This window comes from Prunus mume, linkage group LG6 (assembly GCF_029339155.1).
Source record: "Prunus mume cultivar Tortuosa linkage group LG6, ASM2933915v1, whole genome shotgun sequence".
NCBI classification, from domain to species: Eukaryota; Viridiplantae; Streptophyta; class Magnoliopsida; order Rosales; family Rosaceae; genus Prunus; species Prunus mume.
This window is the reverse complement of record NC_142703.1, coordinates 1,956,077-1,975,494: the sequence shown is the minus strand read 5'-3', so window position 1 is coordinate 1,975,494 and position 19,418 is coordinate 1,956,077. Positions and strand designations below refer to the sequence as shown.

Below are 19,418 nucleotides of genomic sequence, written 5' to 3'. Positions count from 1 at the left end.
TTAATCTAAACTAAAGCTTGGGAAATTACAATAATTGTCCTATTACAATATTATCAAGGGAATCCAAAAGAAAAACACAAAATGCAAACACTTACACATTATACTTGCAAAAAGTTGTTCAAATAGGAAAGCGATTAATCCTTTTAATATAATCAAAATCATTTTAATGTTTTTATACAAAACATTGTGTTCATATATTAGTTGAGTACTATTTCGCTTATTTTCTGTAATATTGTATGATGGGTCCAAGAAGTGCTTAGTGCCTTATAACCTTTTCAACACTATTAATTTTAAAACTTTAAACAATAATACCCTCTCTTTATTGTGCCTTTGTTTTGGCAAAATGGGAAAACCAAGAAGAAATCGATCATAAGTGGTTTTATTTAATTACTGTCACTAGCATCCTATGTAGCTCAGATGAGTTTTGTTACCAGAATCTCAAAGCGCAAATGCTCAATGATTTGTAAGAATTCTAAGTTTTTTCGAGATGAACTGCAGGAGTTGGAGAGTATTGTAGATCCTGTACATCGTGAAACTAAAAATCTGACAGATCGTATGACACCAAGGGCCCTATTTACCACGAAGCACAAGGAACTGGTGAAAGAGGGCGAAAAGTCAATGAAAGAAACAGCAACTTCTTGTACCGTTGTGGGTGCTCTCATTGTGACCATGATGTTTGCTGCAGCATTCACAGTTCCTGGAGGAAATAATGGAGATACCGGTCTTCCTATATTCTTGAATGAAAAGGTGTTCAAAAATTTTATAGTCTCAGACGCTATCTCCCTATTTTCTTCCACAACTTCAGTAATGACATTTCTGGGAATTCTCACATCACGTTATGCTGAAGATGATTTCCTCAAATCATTGCCCAGAAAAATGATATTAGGCCTTTTCACCCTTTTTATATCTATCGTCAGCATGATGATTGCTTTTTCTTCTGCCCTTTCCATTATGCTCGATGGAAAACCATCCATTGTCATACCAGTCATTTTGCTTTCCAGTATTCCAATTACCTCGTTCATATGGATGCAATTTCCCTTCCTTGTTGAGATATTTATTTCTACGTATCGAGCAGGGATCTTTAACAAGAATGTCGAACCTTGGCCTTAGATTTCTATGTTATCTTATGTTTATGTTCGATGTTGTTACTTTTTTCAAGAAGCTTGTAAAGAAAAGACAATGTATGTAATGTGCTTGTTGGATCCTACAGTACAATCCAATCCAATCCAATCGAACTTCAATTTCTATTATTTCGAGTTAGTTACACAAGCGCTCTGTATTTTTTTAAATTCGATATTCTATTATATTGAACGCAAATCCAGCAGTGTTTGGAGTCTTCGGACATGATTTACACAAACACTCATAATTAAACACACCAATCTGGCTAACCACAGTGGTTCTAACTCTGATTCTCTCTCTCCCTCGCTCAGAGATCGAAGTGTATCGATCCGTCAATGTGGTCCACGCTTCTGTAGCAGATTGACAATTGATTGTAGGTTTTACTTGGACAATTCTGTATATTTCTGATTTGTAATTTTTTTTTGTCATAACAACTACATGTGGCTAGATCCCTCGCCAAGGGGTACGTAGGTAGCCTGGGGTTTCACCGAGGTGCAGCCGCAAATTTAATTATTTTTTTGAATTGATTTCTATTTTGGTCCAAGTCTTTAGAACTGCTTGCGTTTGTGCTTGGTTGGTAGTCTTTATATGCTGAAAGTTGAGAGTTATTTTATTGTTTTCTATAGGTTAAAAGTGTTGGAATCGTTCCAATTACAGCGAATTTTGGCAAGAGTCAAACAGTTTATCCTTTTAAATTGGGGTTACGTGTAGTAAAGTAAGTCCGACGTCGGATAGATGTCATACGGTAAGCAGGGTTTGTCACGGATTCCGAGAGGGAATCCAGGGCGGGTCCTATAAAATATATTAGTGGAAAGTTATACATATCATGTTGGCTTTTGCTTTTCCATCTCAACCACAAACACACGGCACATGCTCTAATCACACCTGCACTGCTTTGGCTGGTCATAATTGTTAGATATTAGATTAATATTAAATAATCAAGATAGAAAACAGAGTGCTTATTTCCTGGGTGGTTATCAAGGCATATCCCATAGAAGCTTCATGTGCTGATAACGTGTTGTAAAATAAATGGTATATGTGGAAATATTGAGTTGCACGTAAAGTAAATAAGACATAATATTTAACTTAGATTGCCATACCTCGTCCTCGGAGATTAGCAGTAGTAACTTTTAACTATGTAAAATAATAGGGCAACGTCTTTAGTGTTTACAATCTCACTGGCTCATTTATTTCTCTCTTTGCTCTCTCTTCTCACTCTTCCTCTTTCTTCCTTCTCTACTGGGGCTTTCTTTCTTTCTCACTTGGTGTGCTCTCATTCTTTTTCTGGAGAGATACATTCTCTATTGATGGTGGTGTCTGTTTATAGGCCAAAATATTGGCTGTTCACTCCAACCTTTGACTTCTCTCGAATGTTTGGCAGACAAACATTATCATTTTCTTCAATCAATTAGGTAGTGGTCTCTACCATTTTGGGCTCCATTCTTGACTTTACAACAATATATGCCTTTTGGCTCATTTTTTAAACCTTAGTTACATAATTGAGCAAGAACAATATAGGTCCTACCATGACCAGCACAAGCTTTGTCCTTTTCCAAAAAGCTTAAGGGGGTCTTAAGCTAGCTAGCCAGCTAGGTGCTTACCTTTCAAGTGTATAATGTTTTCGGATCCTAATCATACTGTGCATTAATTTGTACTTGGAAAATGACATGTAGGGTTGATTGTTGAATGCCCAAATAGTTTCAGGGTTGTAGTCCATTTAGATTTATGCATTTGTAAAGGCTTTTTATAAGTGATAACTTTTACAGGATAGACTGATTTTATGGATTTCAAATAATTAAATGACACCTTGCAGATATGTTTTAACCAAAACAAAGTTTAATGTCCTCTATACTCCAGAGAGATTATTGTGTATATGATTAATATCATTTGTCCCTTTGGTAGATATTTAGTTATATACTCATTCTTAACACTAGTGATATAAATAAACTCAACACTATTTAATTTCTAAAAACAAACTTTAAATAAATAAATAAATAACCCCAAAAAATAACAGCTGGCCCTATTGAATTTAATTTTGATTATTAAATTACTTTGATACCCTATTGAGTATTTTGAGTTTTTATTTTTTATTTTTTGAGGTTTTGGAGTTTGAGCTTGTTTAAGAAATCATAACAGTTTTATAATTTATAGAAAGTTCAAAGCTTTTTGTTATGTTGTAAATGGGAACTTGGATATGTTTCTAAAGTCCATTTCATGTGGGGTTTTTTTTTTTTTTTTTTTTAATAATTTGGGCCCCTGTATTTGGTATAATAGTGAATCACCCAAACTATTTCCATACCTTTATAATTTCCTATATATTTTTTGATTTGAAAAATAATTTAGAATTAGTTTTAGCTAGACAAGAAAAGAAGGGAACCAATTGTAAGGCATGATCAATACAGCCAAGGAAACCAGAAAGAAGATTGCACAAAATCTTGCTTCTTGTATAAACTAGCAACTTTGATTGCTGTCGGAATTATATTTAGGTATCATTAAATGATCCTCCGGATTGTCCTTGCAGCAGCACGAGAAATTAATCTTCCTGTGAGATCGGCTGGCAGATTAAGTAACTGCTGCTGTGATTCTGGTGGGAGCTGCCAAAGTATGAACATATAAAGTTGTAATCAGCACAAATGCAGAATGCAGTCCAAACATTAACAAAGTACAAAGAACTTGTAATCAGAAAAGAAAGATAATTTGCACATTATAAAAAGTACCAAGTGTATAAGGTTTAATCCGAGGTTTGATTCCCCCACAAAAAAAAAAATTATATACTGATTGTGACAGAGAAAAGCTACAACCGGTAGAAAAGAATAAATAACAATTGCATATGGACAATAGGCACAGAAGATGCTTGCCATATATTACAGAAAAAAAATGGTTCTTTCCCGATAGTGCATGCACCAAAACATCATCTAAGCAAACTTTCTAGCTCACAGGTCCCGACCCCATCTCAAGCACACCTCCTAGGCCCCTGCCCCGTCCATTAAACCCCAAGTTTCAATCCTGGCTTCGCCACTGGTGATCAAAAGGTATAATCTGTTTCCCACACTGGTAGGAAACTTCTACAAGGACCACAAATTCCCACAAAATTCCCCAGTTCGTCTATGCAGAAGAGTCAACTTCTGACCAAAAGGTATAATCATCATTAAATTAATAAAAACATACATTGCTGGAAAATTTAAACAACTCTTCAACAACTGGACGACTAGTCAATTGCATAAATTAGGGCCAAATTCCTAGTCAAACCTATTCTGTGAAGACTACTCAGTTAATGCCACAAAATAACAACCATAGTTTCCAGGAATGCTGTCATAACCTTTTAAATCTGAAATCTTGAAGAGAAGTGAATGGCCATATGGATCCAAACACTACAGTTTTGGAAATCCCAAGCTACCAAGTACTCATTCCAGACTAGCATGCCAAAATATGTAATTGATAATGTTCAAAAATAAATGTGCTCCTTACCTCAGGAATAACAGAAAGGATAGGTAGAATGTCTTGAATGGATGCAAGCTGATTGAATACTAATGATGCTTCCTCCGAGTTCTTTTGTTGATTCTTGTATGGGATATCCTCTTTAATTACCTTCAAGGCCAAAGTTGAGAATTATCAGTAAATAGAAACATTAAGATTACACACAATCTGAAAAAGTTATATCCTTCACTACAATTGTACGTGACAATTAGTAACAAAGCATAATACTTACACTATAAAATGAAATTATTGCAACAAACTCGCCTATACCGTAGAACATTTCAAGTCTCAAATGCAAGATAACTTTCTGATCATAGAAAACTAGGCGTCATCTTAAAATGTGATCTTCCATTTAATGAGGGTCCAATTCACAAATGGGTGGTTCTAGTAATCTTCCCCTTATTTGTAAAATTTTTAATGCAAATTTACCCTTGACAAAACAAAATGAAGAGCAAACAATTTATATAGAAAAAGATAAAAGACTTTCCATCTGCCATTCCTCTATACACTCCTGGCACCTCTATCAATGGTGCTGGAGGCAACAACCCCTCTGCATCCTCTAGCTTTCTGTGGCCAGGCCCTTTTTTTTAATGCCAAAAAATTAGGGGTAAAACAGTAACTTCATTACATGTTTCCATTTAAACGGAACTAACTGAGAAAATATGGGTGGTCCAAACTCTAAATAGAACCATCACCTTATTTATAACTGTCCTCGTCAAAAAAATTAAGAGGAAGAATGACTTCTTCAAAATGCAAAATTAAGCTTTCAAAGTGTTTAGTGTTCATGAACATGCAACTTGTCTTGCAAATACTTTCTCCATCTTTTCCAATCCAAAAAACTACTCTTCTTTGTCACAGGGATATCATCTCAGAGAATATTATTATTATAATTATTGAAATCATTTGAATGGCCACAACATTCACATTTGCGCAAAGCATATAAAGCCAAAGACTTTAAAGAAAAATAAGAACAAAACCTAAGAACCAATCAATTCACTTCCAATACTCAAAATTATACCTGTCAATATATATATTTTTGCAGTTTGTCACAAAAGAAAACTGTTTTGAAAACAAAAGAAACCATCGGTCCAAAAAAAGGAAAAAAGTGTCGCTAAATTCATTCAGATGAAAACAGAGATATACCAACCCAGACTCAACATACTTGCCAGTCATAGTTCTAAACTACTATGGGAAGGTTCACAGGAAAAGCCTAAGCCATACCACAACCAGGAAATCAAGCCCTTTATTTAGCCCTTTCAAAGAAATATTATGTGCATTTAGCCCTTTTGTCTTTCCCTCCTTTATTCTTTACCACTGATATTATTCATCACAACGCCAAACAAGCTTAAACTCTTACTGCTTTGGAGTTTTCAATTCCTTGAAGCCCTGACAGCAACAGCAGAAGGCGATGTAGTGTTCTTAAGTTGATTTTGTCTTCATTGGTCATTGTTGAGAATGAAAAAGTAGAAGTGAATGGTACGCTTGCAGTTGCCAGAGTAGTAATAGAATCCAAGGTTGCCAGCCCAAGTGCATCCAATCCCTGAGTTCAATTGAGGAATCAAATAGAAAAGAAATACCAAAAACAATAATAAGAAGAGCAAGAATAATAACTACACTAATAACTACAACAACCGCATGCCCAAGACATTTTGACAAATTCAACCATATCTCTGATGCCATATGCAAAACTCAGGGATTACAATGACGAAATAGTTTACCTCTTTCATCAAGGCCAATCATTTAATTGTTTCAGGGGAATTAAACATGTGTCATAGGATGGGCAACAGAAACGTTTTAGTTTGTGTAAACTGCAATCATTCAGCCATTTTCAAATTTTGAAATCCAGTGGACCTTGACAGGGAACATGTGATACACGTTTTTAATTCACAATCCAGATGTTGGGTTATAACTGTGTAACAATAGAGATCTATTCTATGAAGTTCATGCGTAAATATATCATTGAAGACTCATAGAGATCTGTTCTATGAAGTCCATGCGTAAATATATCAATGAAGACTCATTGTACCCCTAACATTCTAAGTGGTTTTGTGCCACACTGTAAAGGCATATTAAATTGAACACTGTATTAATTTATAAGTTGAAATTTGATAGTCCCCGATAAACAATAATCTTCTGTAGAACAAACTTCGTTCAATGTAAATAATTAACAATTCCATCTCTTATAGTCTTAAGATTTTTTTCTCATCAGCAAAATATATTTACGGGGAAACTAGTAATTCTATTATTTAATACATTTTATCAATCAAGGTTCAATTCTGTTTTTTTTTTTTTAATGAACTAGTGGAGAAACCCCAACACAAAGAAACTACTCAAGGTTCAATTATTAACGGCTCTAATGTAAAGGTAAAACCTTCCAAACAAGACAAAATATGTTTCAGATATTAAAAAATACAGACTGCAGTTACATTTCTATTATGTTGGTTAATTAAAATTGTACTTTTCTACTATCACCATTCCTAATATGGGTTATAACTAAAATAACAAGCATAAGCACAATGATTCTACCTTTGCAAATTCTTGAAGAAGTATATCCCTCACAAATGCACCCTGAAATGACATTACAAATAAAGTAAGATTTGACTTTGATTTTATGATCTGGCTGCCCAGATTGAAGATGAAAAGGAAATAAGACACATGCAAATTCTTACCTTCTCTGCCAACATAAAAGAAAGGATTTGCTTGATAACTACCCTCTCATCTTCTTGTTTTCTTAATAAAGCCTTCTCTGTTCTGGCACGGAGGGCCTGCCACAAAAGAGTAATTAAAATTAATTCAATGACAACAACTGTACCGAAATTCGAGATAACTAAGATGTTAGTGTGAACTAAAAATGCATCACGTATCTAACTCACATTCCATTATCAATACATATTTCACAAGAAAAAGACCAGAGGGCATGCATCAAGAAAGAAATAGTTATTACCTCTGAAAGTAGAGACTCTAGACGATCAATTTTGAAAATGCCTTCCTGATAAGACAACATCTAGGAATCAAGATTGTGGTATGATGAAGAATATACAATGAGCGAAAAAATAGAAAGAAACAGTACTACTCCTCATATAGAAAAAAATTAAAAAATTGTATTGGAGCTTTACCTCATAAAGAAGGGCACGAGGGAAGACTTGAGCTCTGGTGAGCTATCAGTTAGTACTTTTCTAGCAATCCATGGATACGTACTACCTAAAACTTTGTAATCTGGGTTGGCGCCAATGGCAACGCCTTCCAATACAGCAAGGCTTAGAGCCATAAACAAACGTATTAGAAGACAATAGATAGCACAAGTATTTAACATTTGGCAGAAACTAAATTGATGGAAAGTTCTAAGAATTTTCAGATTTAACATTAGATGATGCTAGACTAATTGTCTTCTTAGTAAATTGTCTCGTGGAAAGCCTAGAGATGTGCAGTTTTGGTTTCTATATAATTGTTTGGTTGGAAAGACATAACAAGTTCTTTGATGATAAGGTTAAGTAAGCGGAAGTAAGTGGATTTCATGTGTGACGGAATTAGTTTTTTACATTCTCTTTGGGTGTCATTATCAAAGGACTAACCAGGTAATAAATATTATTTAACAAATTGAGGAGCCATATACGAATAAACAAAATATCAAATATACTTAACAGTACATGAGGTTCATTTTATATTTTTGGAAACACAAAACTACCTTCGAATGACAAGAGAAAAATAAGAAGGTATACGGAATTTGAACTTGTACCTGCAACAAACAAAGAAAATATCAGACAATTCATTGATGAACAATTATATATAAAGCTCAAGAGAGTGAACATGTCAACTTCAATATAGCAGTACATACTTCCAATCTTCAGGAAATGTGAACGAGAAGTGAAAACATATGCACACTTTCCATGTGGAAAAAGTTAAAATGCAAACGATCATCAAGTGGTTTGATATAAGACAGATTTCTTGGGTATCAAAAGAAGAGAAATAGACGACATAATGTTCAACGTGACCTGGCACAACAGTGATTGCACCAATAATATGAGAGAAATTCCATGAAGACAATTATTACAAAAATTGCTTTATAAGTTCAATTTAAACTTACATTTTTCATACATTGAAAACCCCTAATAGAGCTGTGTCTTCATCCTAGTGTGGGTGAAAAGCAACAGTCTTATGGACTTGGGAGGACTTTGTTTCCCAAGAAGCGAAGGAAAAATATGAGGAAGATGATAATGATGATTACGATGAGCTTGAAGATGTGGATGCCACTGAAATTGATTTTTCATTTAATGTTGTGGATGAGGGAATATAAGCCATGAAATTATGAAATCAATGGCCTAAAAATATATGATGAATCCACACAAGATCTAGCATTGGCAGCCTTAAAACGTTAACTGAGAAACAAAGGATGGCGGCACATTAAGGTTTGCAAATTTATAAATCTTATCTTCCAAGTGGATCAAAATGAAACAGGAAACAACTTACATGGTGGTTCCTAAGTCTCCTAAGAGGTCTCCAAAGCTAATATTTCGCACTCCTTTGGCAACAGCATTCTGAAAGACACCTACAGACACAAACAATGCTGGTGGCATCAGACCAGTTAATGGAGCCCTTCCACAGAAAGAATTCCCGACTTTTAATTACAAGACATCAGACAAACTAAGTCCTTAGGTTCATCTAAACACAAAGAGGAACCTGTTAAAGCCTTTGTAACAGCTTCCTTGTCTGCAGTTGGTGGAATAAGCCTGCAGAGTTTGTAAAAGAATTAACAAAATAACTTCCAGCAATGTCAATTAACATAACTTGTGCATCAACTGAAAGAAATGGAAAACATGATACCCAAGAGTAACAAAGTCCTTAGCCAAAGCACCAAAATCACGGTTTACAAGATGGAGGCAAGCTTCAATGAATCCATTGCGGAGTTCTTGTTTAAATTCACCCATCATACCAAAATCTGGTTGTGGAACCATGTAAGTTAATAGAGGTTAATAAAATAAATCAACACATTAATTGGAATTCAACCCATTAAGCAGCAAAGAGTAAATTTATCTCCATCGTGTCTTTGTGGCGTCTTTTCTTTCTTATATTGAACTATATAAATCTTTGTTCACCATCAAATTTGAACAGTCCACCAGTTCCAATTTGGATATAAATATCTATACAAATCTTTGTTCAACGCCGCTTCTATTTAATATCTAGATGGGCCTATTTTTAATAAACCTCATTACTTGAAACTTTATATTTTGGCAATCTTGCTCTAATTCCCTTATTCTGTTGTATTTTTTTGGTGGCTTTCTTTTGTTTTCAGACACGTTCCTTTCGTCCACTGTCCTTCATAAGTTATTCTCTCCAATCACCAGAGCAACTAGCATTTATTATCCCTCAACCACACATTCACATATGTTATGTACAAACAAAATGTAAAGTTAACCTCACACGTGAGCAAGGCTAGTACCTAAATAGGCAAGTTTCCCATCATATGTACGAAGAAGGTTTCCAGGGTGTGGATCTGCATGATAGAATCCATATTCCAGAAGTTGATTGAATGAGCAGTAAGTCCCAACCTATTCAGCACCAAGAAGCAGGCATTTTATTAAGCTCTTCGGCAAGGTAAAAATTAAACATAAAAAGTAAAGAGTTCAACAGGTCAATTTTTGAGGAATGTATGAAACTGAAATTAGTTTAGCGCATGACCTCAACCATGTAAAGATCATTTACTTCTGACAGCTTCTGCCCCTAGAATACAAGTAAACAGAGAAAATATAAGCAGAAACATACAGACATACTAAACGGCACATAAAAATACATCTTCAAGAACAGTAATTTCTATTTCCTAGTACTTAAGTCATATATATCCACCTATATCCACCACTTTCAATTCTTATGATTTAAGTGCGCAACAAATTACAAACAATTTTTAATCTTGTTTAGTTGCAATATCTCATACACCTTTCAGTTCTATCTTGGGTCTAATTGGAATTCTGATTATCACATTTGTGCACTCCAATTAAATGTGATAATTAAAGGAGAATGGTCAGAAAGCCACTGGAAGTTGTTCGTTATAGAGCTGGTCCCATAGCATGTTATAAACAAAACCAAGACAAATGCAATAGCAAATACCTCCACCCATTCCATCACAAGCACCCTACGAGTTGTGTAATCCAGATACATTTCTGGAACCAAAACATCAGGTATACCACCATATAGTTGTCTGATGAAGTGCAGAGGACCACAGTTAGAACATTAATTTTGTAATCAAGTTCAATGTGAAACATGAACCTCATAACAATTGGAAAAGGATATAAAGTTAGCAATGACGTGAAAGAAAACGGGGGGTGATACATTGAAATTTAATGATAATACAGTGCCCTATAGGCAGAAAGCATGTCAAACTATGGTAAGGTCAAAGTCAAAGAATGTTACTGCAAATGAAACAAGTTGTCATCTTTAAACTTCAAAGGATATGCCAGAGACTGAAAAGAGGTACCTTCCATTAGGTAACTAATAAACTTAGGCCTTCAATGAAATAAAATAGAAAGCATCATTTATGTAAGGAAAAGCAAGAGAATCTTATTGGGGAGAGAGAGAGAGAGAGAGAGAGAGAGAGAGAGAGAGGACAAATAGGCTATAATTTGACTTGTGAGGTAGTATAAATTTAAGATTGATCTCCGAGTCCCATCTACCCAAGTACCAAGTATTTAGGATCGCCCACCATGTAAGAATATAGCAGAAGAACCAACTTTGATACCAAAACTGATGTAGTAGAAGAATGAGTTAAAGGAATATAAGAGAGATCCAGACTCACTCCAGCCTATGGAATCCCACCAAATGTTTACTGGAATCACTACAATAGAAATTAGAAAAATTACGGAATCGCACCAGCCTTGGAGTCACTCCGAGTCAACCCATACTTTTCAAACGAACAGGAAATCACAAGAACTTTCTCTAACTTTTACTAAAGCTTGCTAAGTGCCCCTTTTATAGGCTCATTGGTACATAAATCTGAAAAAAGCCACATTAATACACTTTGAAATTCGAAAAACATAATCTATCGCACTTAATACACTAATCATGTGACGTCAATGAACCTCAAATGTATGTGTAAATTGCATTTATTACACAAAAATTCTAAAAACATAATCTATCCCACCTACTACACTAATCATGTCAATTCAATGAACCCCAAATGTATGTGTAAATTGCACTTATTACACAAAAGAGTACACTCATAATTATGTGCTTGTTCTTGGATGGGCTTTATTTACTATCCTTTGAACTTAGTTCCTACAACACTATCAATCATTAAGATTACGTAAGTTTTGAATCCCTCCACTTACCTGAATTTGAGACCATTATTTGCTTCTGTCCTGTAGTCCATCTCCTGCATTCAATGTGATTTACCTGTATTCAATTTGAAGTTCTAAGAATAAACCTTATACAACCAAAAAGGATATCTTAGATAACAGAAAGATGTTCAGGGAATTAAAAAAAGGAAAGGAAATGTAAGCAAGTAGGCATAATAACACATGACAAACAAAGTATCACATTCAAGGGATGCTGCTGAAAATTTCAGTGCAGTCCAGACAAATTTTTCACATGATGCAAATTTGTCCATTCATGCTAATAATGTCACTGCAGCATGTTTCTGGCAAGAGTATATTTGTAGTTGAATCATGAGTTTTGAAGATGTTAAGAGCATAAAAATAATGCCTATCTTCTTTTCAAAATGATAATAATAATAATAATGCTTAACCCACATTCCAACAGCTTAAGCTTTTGAAAAAATGGTAAACTCAAATATCATGTCTGAGTGCAAGATCCTGAGTTCACATCGATAAAACTGCAATCTCGCAATTTACACTGAGTTCCACATTTTGGGCCCTCTAGAGGTGAGAGAGACCCACACGTGATAGGGGCGTTAGAATATAAAAATAACACGTGGTCCACGTTCTAATTGTCATAGTTTGAAAATATTAATTTGCCACATTCTAACAGTTAATCTTTAGGAAATAGTGGTAAACCAAGAAAAGTTATCCAAAGACATCCATTATTTGTGTATGCTATAGTCACTTCAATGAGAAAGCATATAAACAAAAACAAAGAGGAAAAAAGAAAATAAAAATCCTTGTTCAGTATCTGGTTGCTAGTATACTTTATTTTTCTTTTTCATGTCTTTTGATCAGATGTCAACAGTGATAACATATACTTTGAAACATCAAAGTCCATAAGGTGCATAAAGGGATAAATACATACCCGAAAGAGACTTGATGCCCATTCATCAACAACTGCCTGCATGTGAAGGTCATGTATATGTTATAAAAATCAAAAAGGCATAAAAGAAAAATATAAAGAAAAGATATGCACATACACAGAGCGACCATACATTGATATGTACTAATGTTTCTCATAGACATAGCTCATAGAATAACTCTGGGATGAGTGCATAAATTTTCTTCTCATTCACACTAACTAGAGCTGGTGCAATACTAGGTTACATGCTGCAACATTACCTGAAGATCAGTGTTTAATTTTCTTATTCTCCTAAGTAGACCTGCTAGGAAACGCAAGATCAATATGTCTAAGGAAATAGCAGCTTGTACACCGGGCCTTTGCACTTTGACTGCAACAACCTGTCCTGTACGACGAAGCCTAGCTTGATAAACCTAACATCAGAGAGAGAGATGAATTTGGACTGTCAAGATAAAAAAGGATGCCGAAAGTTAAGTTACATGGTCAGGAACAAAGCATAAACAAATAAGACCTGTCCAAGGGAAGCCGCAGCTACAGGTTCGAGTGAGATCTCTGAAAAAACCTCTTCTATTGGTAAACCTAGTTCTTGTTCTATTGTATTTATAGCAACTTCTGTAGAAAATGGAGATATTCGATCTTGCAACAGTGAGAGCTCATCCAAATATGATGGTGGTATCAAGTCCTTAAAAAGAAAAAGGAAAAAATTAATAGGATAACCAAAGCAACGGCTGAGGTAGACACAGAAATCTTACATTTTGGAAAAGAACAAACTAAATTTTATGACTATCTTTTACTCTGTTATTTTTCCAGTAAAATATTTGAAGTACTTCACTGTAAGTTGGGTGGTGCCAGTCAACTTGTTAGCAAGGAAACAATGAGATTTAAACATCCACTGATAAGACACAAAATGGCAATTGTTTCTTCAACGATTTTCAATTACCAATCCGGTGCTAAGAGATGACACTCTTTCCTGGATAAGTGGCACTATTGAATTCCAGAACTTCATTTGAAAACAATGCAAATATTTCGACAACTAATAATACTACAGCATCCAATGTATAAGGATTCATAAATTTCTCAGAGATTTCAGAGTATTGATCAAGAATATCTATAAGAATTAACAATTAGTTTGGCAACCAGTTTAACATGTCTGAAGAGAACACCATGGCATTCCAAAATATCCAAAATACACATGAAGCCTTGAAAACATTAATTTTGGGAAAGTGCACTATATAAATTAAAAAGTGAGGGCAGAACATCCCAATGCATATATGTAACTCTGCACAGCTGCATGCCATGAATACGTAGAGTTATTGAACCAAGGTAAGAAGACAACTTCAAAAAAAAAAACCACTTCATCTTTCACTACTACATTAATGCAGACGAAGTGAAAACAAGAACAAAAACTCCAGAATTCACTAAAAACTGACAAAAAGGTAGAAGGCCCCTCCTAATTGAATAAAGATTCCACCAGGAATGACTAATGACTACTGAGCACTAGTCAGACTCTTACACAAGCAATAGCCAAAAGTGTGGACAGACGTTATAGTACATGCACGGAATGCTTTCAGCATAAAAAAGGGAATGTAGTTTGGGACTATCAATACCCAACTAGAGAAATATGCACAAACCATCATATTTTGATGACTGAAATGTCCTGACGTCAGAAAACCTTTAATTTCTTTTTTTTTTTTTAAGGAAGAGCACGCTTTAATCAGAAAGATTCAACTTACAGGTCGAGATGAGATGGCCTGAGCAATTTTGACATATGCCTATAAGATTGAAAAAAATAATAATAATAATAATTAATTAACAACTAGCTTAACCACAAAGCAAAAATACAAATAATCAACAATTGTAAGCAATTCAATAATGAAATACATAAAAAGAGAGAAGCAAGCATAACGCACCGGTCCAAGTTGCAGCAGTACTTGCCGAAGCTCTGCAGCTCTGACCTGCAAGCAAACGTATTAATCAACCATTGCATACTATTAAAAATTAATAAATCCCCAAAAGTTTCGCAATTTCATTTCAGAACAGAGCAGAAGTAAAGATTGACCTCGAACATTTGGTCAGAGCGCTCCATTAGGTTATCAATGTAGCGAAACGCGAACCACTTTCCGAAGGTGAGACCAGTCTGGAAGAGCCGGCGAAGAAGAATCAGCGGCCTCCGCCTGTAAATGGCGCGGATTTTGGAGATGTCATAGATTTCTATGGAGTTGGCATCGGAGTCACTGAGCTCGAAGAGGTAGCCCGACTTATTTGTGAAGGCGTCAACTTCGACGACGTCGTTTCCGGCGGCGCATCGGAAAGAGAGCGGCGACGACGAGGACGGGGGCGAGGGGAGGAGAAGGAAGAGAATAATCGGAGGTGTTTGGGTGTGGCAGTGGAAAGGAAGGAGGAGGAGAGAGGAGGTGAGGGAAGGCGAAGAAGCATTGTGTTTTGGAGGGGAAGTGAAGAAGTGAAGGAGAAATGTGAGTATGGGAATTGGAATTTGAAAGGAGGTGTTTGTTGAATTTCAACCATTCATGTCATGCAAGTAATGCTCATGCTTTGTGTATGAACGAATGTTGAGTGTTGTTGTCTCGTCTCCAAGTGAACGTTGCTTTTGCGTGGCCGTTTTGGTTTTTTAGATGAGGGTCTTTTTGTGGTCCATAACCCATAATCTCAAAACTCTGTAAGAGAAAAACAAAATAAGGGGGTGTAGTCAATTAAGAGTTTAAAAGAGTCCAAAAGTCTAGGTGTATTTAATTAAGATTTTAATTCTTCGTTTGGATGAGGGAAAATAACTTAAAATTTAGCTAAAAGTCAGGAATTGAATAGGAGAAATTGACATTCCCTTGTTTGAACTTAAGCGTAGAATTTATTAAATGATAAAGGGGGAAAATTGTGGAAATTGGGGCATTAAATTCTCAAGTTTAATTTTCACCAATATAGGCTCATTTCAAAATTTTCATGGTGCCATTTACAAAATTGACATACATAAATCCAAACACTGAAATCTTTAACTGCTAGAAATTGAAATGATGGAAATCTAAATTCTGTCATTTTAGAATTCCATGTAATTTTCAATAACTTCATCCAAATAGAGGAGTTTGTAAAATTTGGTTGTATTCAATTTAGATTTTTATTGATTTTTAAAAAATACATCAAAATCTAGATGTATTCGAAAAGTTTAGGTGTATTCAAAAAGTTATTTATTTTGAAGAAATTAATGATTTGCCCAATTTCGTTAGAATTTAAAGTAGTAAATATAAATAGAAAAGGCCCTAACAACCCTAGAAACTTTGAACATGCTTTCCAGAACATGTGTTTTTGTCAAGTAGAGGTAAAAAATTTCTTCTCTTTTTCTACGCTTTCATATATGTATGATCTTTGATACCCTGTCGTATGGTTGATAGTCTTTGAATAGTTGTTGTCGCTGTACATATATCCATGTACAGAAGCATCCCAATTATTTTTTCTACTTTTCCTTCTTCTGTTTTTATTTTTTTATTTTGGTTGTGGATAACCATGGCGTCGTTTTCTGTATAGTATATATACGATGGCAAACCATGGCTAGATATATAGGTTACTAATTACGAACTAGGTATATATATATATTGTACATAAAAACAAATACCGAATAACAACAACTAATAAATAATATAAAGATGGAAAGGGCATAACCAAAAAAAAAAAAGGAATGCTTACTATATGAAATAATGTACAGAAAACGACGCCATAGTTTGCTTACTCTCTCTCTCTCTCTCTCTCTCTCTCTATATATATATATCACCCCTTCTATTGAGGATCCTCAAATAATTTTATTTGAGGGCGCCCTTTAAGGGTACAATTTTTTTCCCAATGATCCAAACCATCTATTTTTTAGGTCTTCATTCATAGATCATCCTTACAAAAAATTAGACAAATCGGAAACCGTTTCGACATCCAATTGTGTCCTACAAATTCAATGAACACGGTGCTTCAAGAAAATACTAAAATTTCAATAAATCAATTGAATGGTCAAATGATATCGGATTCAAGTGATTTTTTGTAGAGATGATCTTTGAATGAGTATCTACAAAATAGACGGTTTGGATTAGTGAAATACAATCCGAAGTGGGGCCTACAAGGGGTGTCCTCAAATAAACTTATTTGAGGGATCCTCAATGGAAGCTCTCTGTATATATATATATATATATAATATTGCCTCTCTCTCTCTCTCTCTCTCTCTCTCTCTCTCTCTCTCTCTCTCTCTCTCTCTATATATATATATATATATATATATATAGCAACAAATATATATAATATTGCCCTTCTTTATCAATCTACAATGTGTGTATATATAGTCCACGCCAAAAGGTAAAAATAATCTTCTTCTTTTTTCTTATGAACTAATTAAAGATTGCATGTATTATTTAGTAACATTATAAATGAGATTCACAACAAGAAAAAGGAAAAAAACACCTCATAATCCATGAACCTCAAAAGAGAGCATTATGTTGTTAGAACTAATGGTTGATGCTACCAACCGTGGATGACGCAATTCTAATGGTTTGCTAAGCAAGCAAATAGTAGAAAGCAAGATACTTCATGTTCCTAATGAAAAATGCGTTCCTGAAAATGTTACCTGAAGAGCGCTTAGAATGCATACTATGCAAAACATATGTTCTTTTTTAATTTTCTTTTGATGTATAATGTTTGAACATTGTGTATTTGTAAAGGTACTTTTCTATTTTGAAAATCTGGAAAAACAATAAACATCCCCAAAAAAAAAAAAAAAACACTTTAGAAATCTACTCAACTCTTTTAAAATCTATTATAAAACTCTAACAAACACCATTCAAATCAATTCAGGAATTCAGTCAAACTCTATGTAGAGTTTATACAAATCAATTGAAATATATTGAACTCTATAAACTTAATAACTCCATTGAACTCTTTTAAAATCTTAACTGAATATACCCTCCTAAAAAAGAAAATATTCATAGTTGGCATCACACCCGGTCAGATCGCACAAATCAACCGATTTTAACTATAATTGATGGTTTGATTTGGTTGATTTTGTATTTGGTTTGAGAAGGACGTGTTCTCTATAAACAAGGCCAGTCCATTGATTTTGGATAAATAAAAAAATGAGACCTTTTATGTTCAATATTTACCTTATTTTGAACAAAAATTGAAATTAAACATTTCAAGCTTAGGTGTTAAGTTTGTTTGTTGTTAGGGTCTTTTTCCGTCAGAAGGCTTATCCGGGTTTATTGATTCTTTAACCGCCTTAGAGTGGTGAATCAAGCCTTCGTTGCCCCTTTTTCTCAGTTAGCTAGAACTATGCCCAAAGTATCCCGAGTGAGAAACAAGTCCCAGAGAGTACTTTGTTCTTCTTCCAACAACTACGTGTTTTGTGCGGATGTTTCTGGCAACTTGACGAAGAGTTGAAGATGGTGCATTGATGTTACACAGACTTGGCATGAGAGTTTGCTTTGTGAATTAAGGTACTACTAGACTTGGCATGAGAGGTTAGGTGTTTCAGGTATGGGATAAAGATTTTTTTAGAGAGAGAGAGAAAGAGAGAGAGAGAGAGAGATGGGTGGCGTGAGTAGATTTCTAGCAACTTGACGAAAGCTTTGTCAGCTCTTGGGTGGCTTGCTAGAAGAGAAAAAGGGGAAGAAATGGCATAACATAGCTTGAAATCGAAGGGTTCCAGAGGTGAGTGGTGATGCTTGCTCTCTCTGGATGTGTTTATGGGAGGGAGAGGAAGAATATGGAAGAACACGACTTGAGATTGAAGCTTCCAGCAATGAGTAAGGATGTTGCTTGCTCTGGCTGAGTTGAAGATGACTTGCTGATGTTGATATGAGATTATATGAGCTTGGCATGAGAGCTTGGAGTGTGGGACCTAAAGACCCACAAGTTTAGCAAATGAGAATGCTTGTGCTTGGGTTGGTGTTTGATATACTTGAGTTTGGGTATTGAGAATTTATTGTTTGAAGCTATGGCTAAGGTGGTTTGATTGTTTGGTTGTGATGGTTGTTGGGATGCTTATAGCAGTCAAATGAATGGGGTTTCAAAGAGCATGGTTGAGGAAAGAAAAGCTTAAGACTTTGAAGGGTATGGTGTGTGTGACAATGATTCTAGAGAAATTTATGAGTTCTAGAGGTGGGAGGATAAAAGGAAAAGCTTGAGGGTTGAAAGCTATGGTGTTTATAGCTTGGAAGGAAGGAAAAGCTTGGAGTTATGCTTAGTGAGGCTTTATGGAGAAGATGATGGATTTCAAGGGTGAGAAAGTAGAAGACATGGTTGTGATGGCCGCTGGAATGCTTGCAACGATTGAATTAAGGAAGGAAAGTGGTCTGGTGGTTGCTGATGGCTGCTGAGATGCTTGCAACTGCCGAGTCAATGAGTGTTGGCTAAAGAAAAATTGGTGCCCTTTGCTTGAGCCATGAATGCCAATTTATAAAGGGTGAGGGTTTTCCTTTATTTCCAATAGGTAAAGGGAGATGCTGGAACCATCCTATTTCTAGTGGTTAAAAAGAAGCATTGAGGCATGCTATTTTCCAACAGGTGAAGCTAGGTACTATAAACTGATTATTTCCTATGAGTAAAAG

The 19,418-nt window shown here is 35.1% G+C and overlaps 2 protein-coding genes across 2 annotated transcripts; one reads left to right on the top strand and one right to left on the bottom strand.

Annotated features, from left to right (window-relative positions):
- The first annotated feature begins 327 nt into the window (after nucleotides 1-327).
- On the top strand, nucleotides 328-1,348 carry LOC148915787 (uncharacterized). The gene has a single exon (XM_089054844.1). It carries the CDS (start codon nucleotides 418-420, stop codon nucleotides 1,108-1,110), a length of 693 nt encoding a protein of 230 aa, XP_088910970.1. The 5' UTR covers nucleotides 328-417; the 3' UTR covers nucleotides 1,111-1,348.
- A 2,067-nt stretch (nucleotides 1,349-3,415) lies between these two features.
- LOC148915786 (putative aarF domain-containing protein kinase At1g71810, chloroplastic) lies at nucleotides 3,416-15,434 on the bottom strand. The gene is given in 23 exon segments (XM_089054724.1): nucleotides 3,416-3,713; nucleotides 4,588-4,707; nucleotides 5,954-6,136; nucleotides 7,123-7,164; nucleotides 7,266-7,361; nucleotides 7,541-7,600; nucleotides 7,713-7,729; nucleotides 7,732-7,853; nucleotides 8,282-8,332; nucleotides 9,064-9,142; nucleotides 9,274-9,323; nucleotides 9,418-9,532; nucleotides 10,034-10,142; nucleotides 10,273-10,314; nucleotides 10,699-10,789; nucleotides 11,916-11,959; nucleotides 12,832-12,867; nucleotides 13,089-13,241; nucleotides 13,340-13,510; nucleotides 14,562-14,600; nucleotides 14,739-14,783; nucleotides 14,888-15,141; nucleotides 15,144-15,434. Coding segments are annotated over 23 exon segments (2,232 nt in total). The 5' UTR covers nucleotides 15,355-15,434; the 3' UTR covers nucleotides 3,416-3,611.
- Between the last annotated feature and the right edge of the window lie 3,984 nt (nucleotides 15,435-19,418).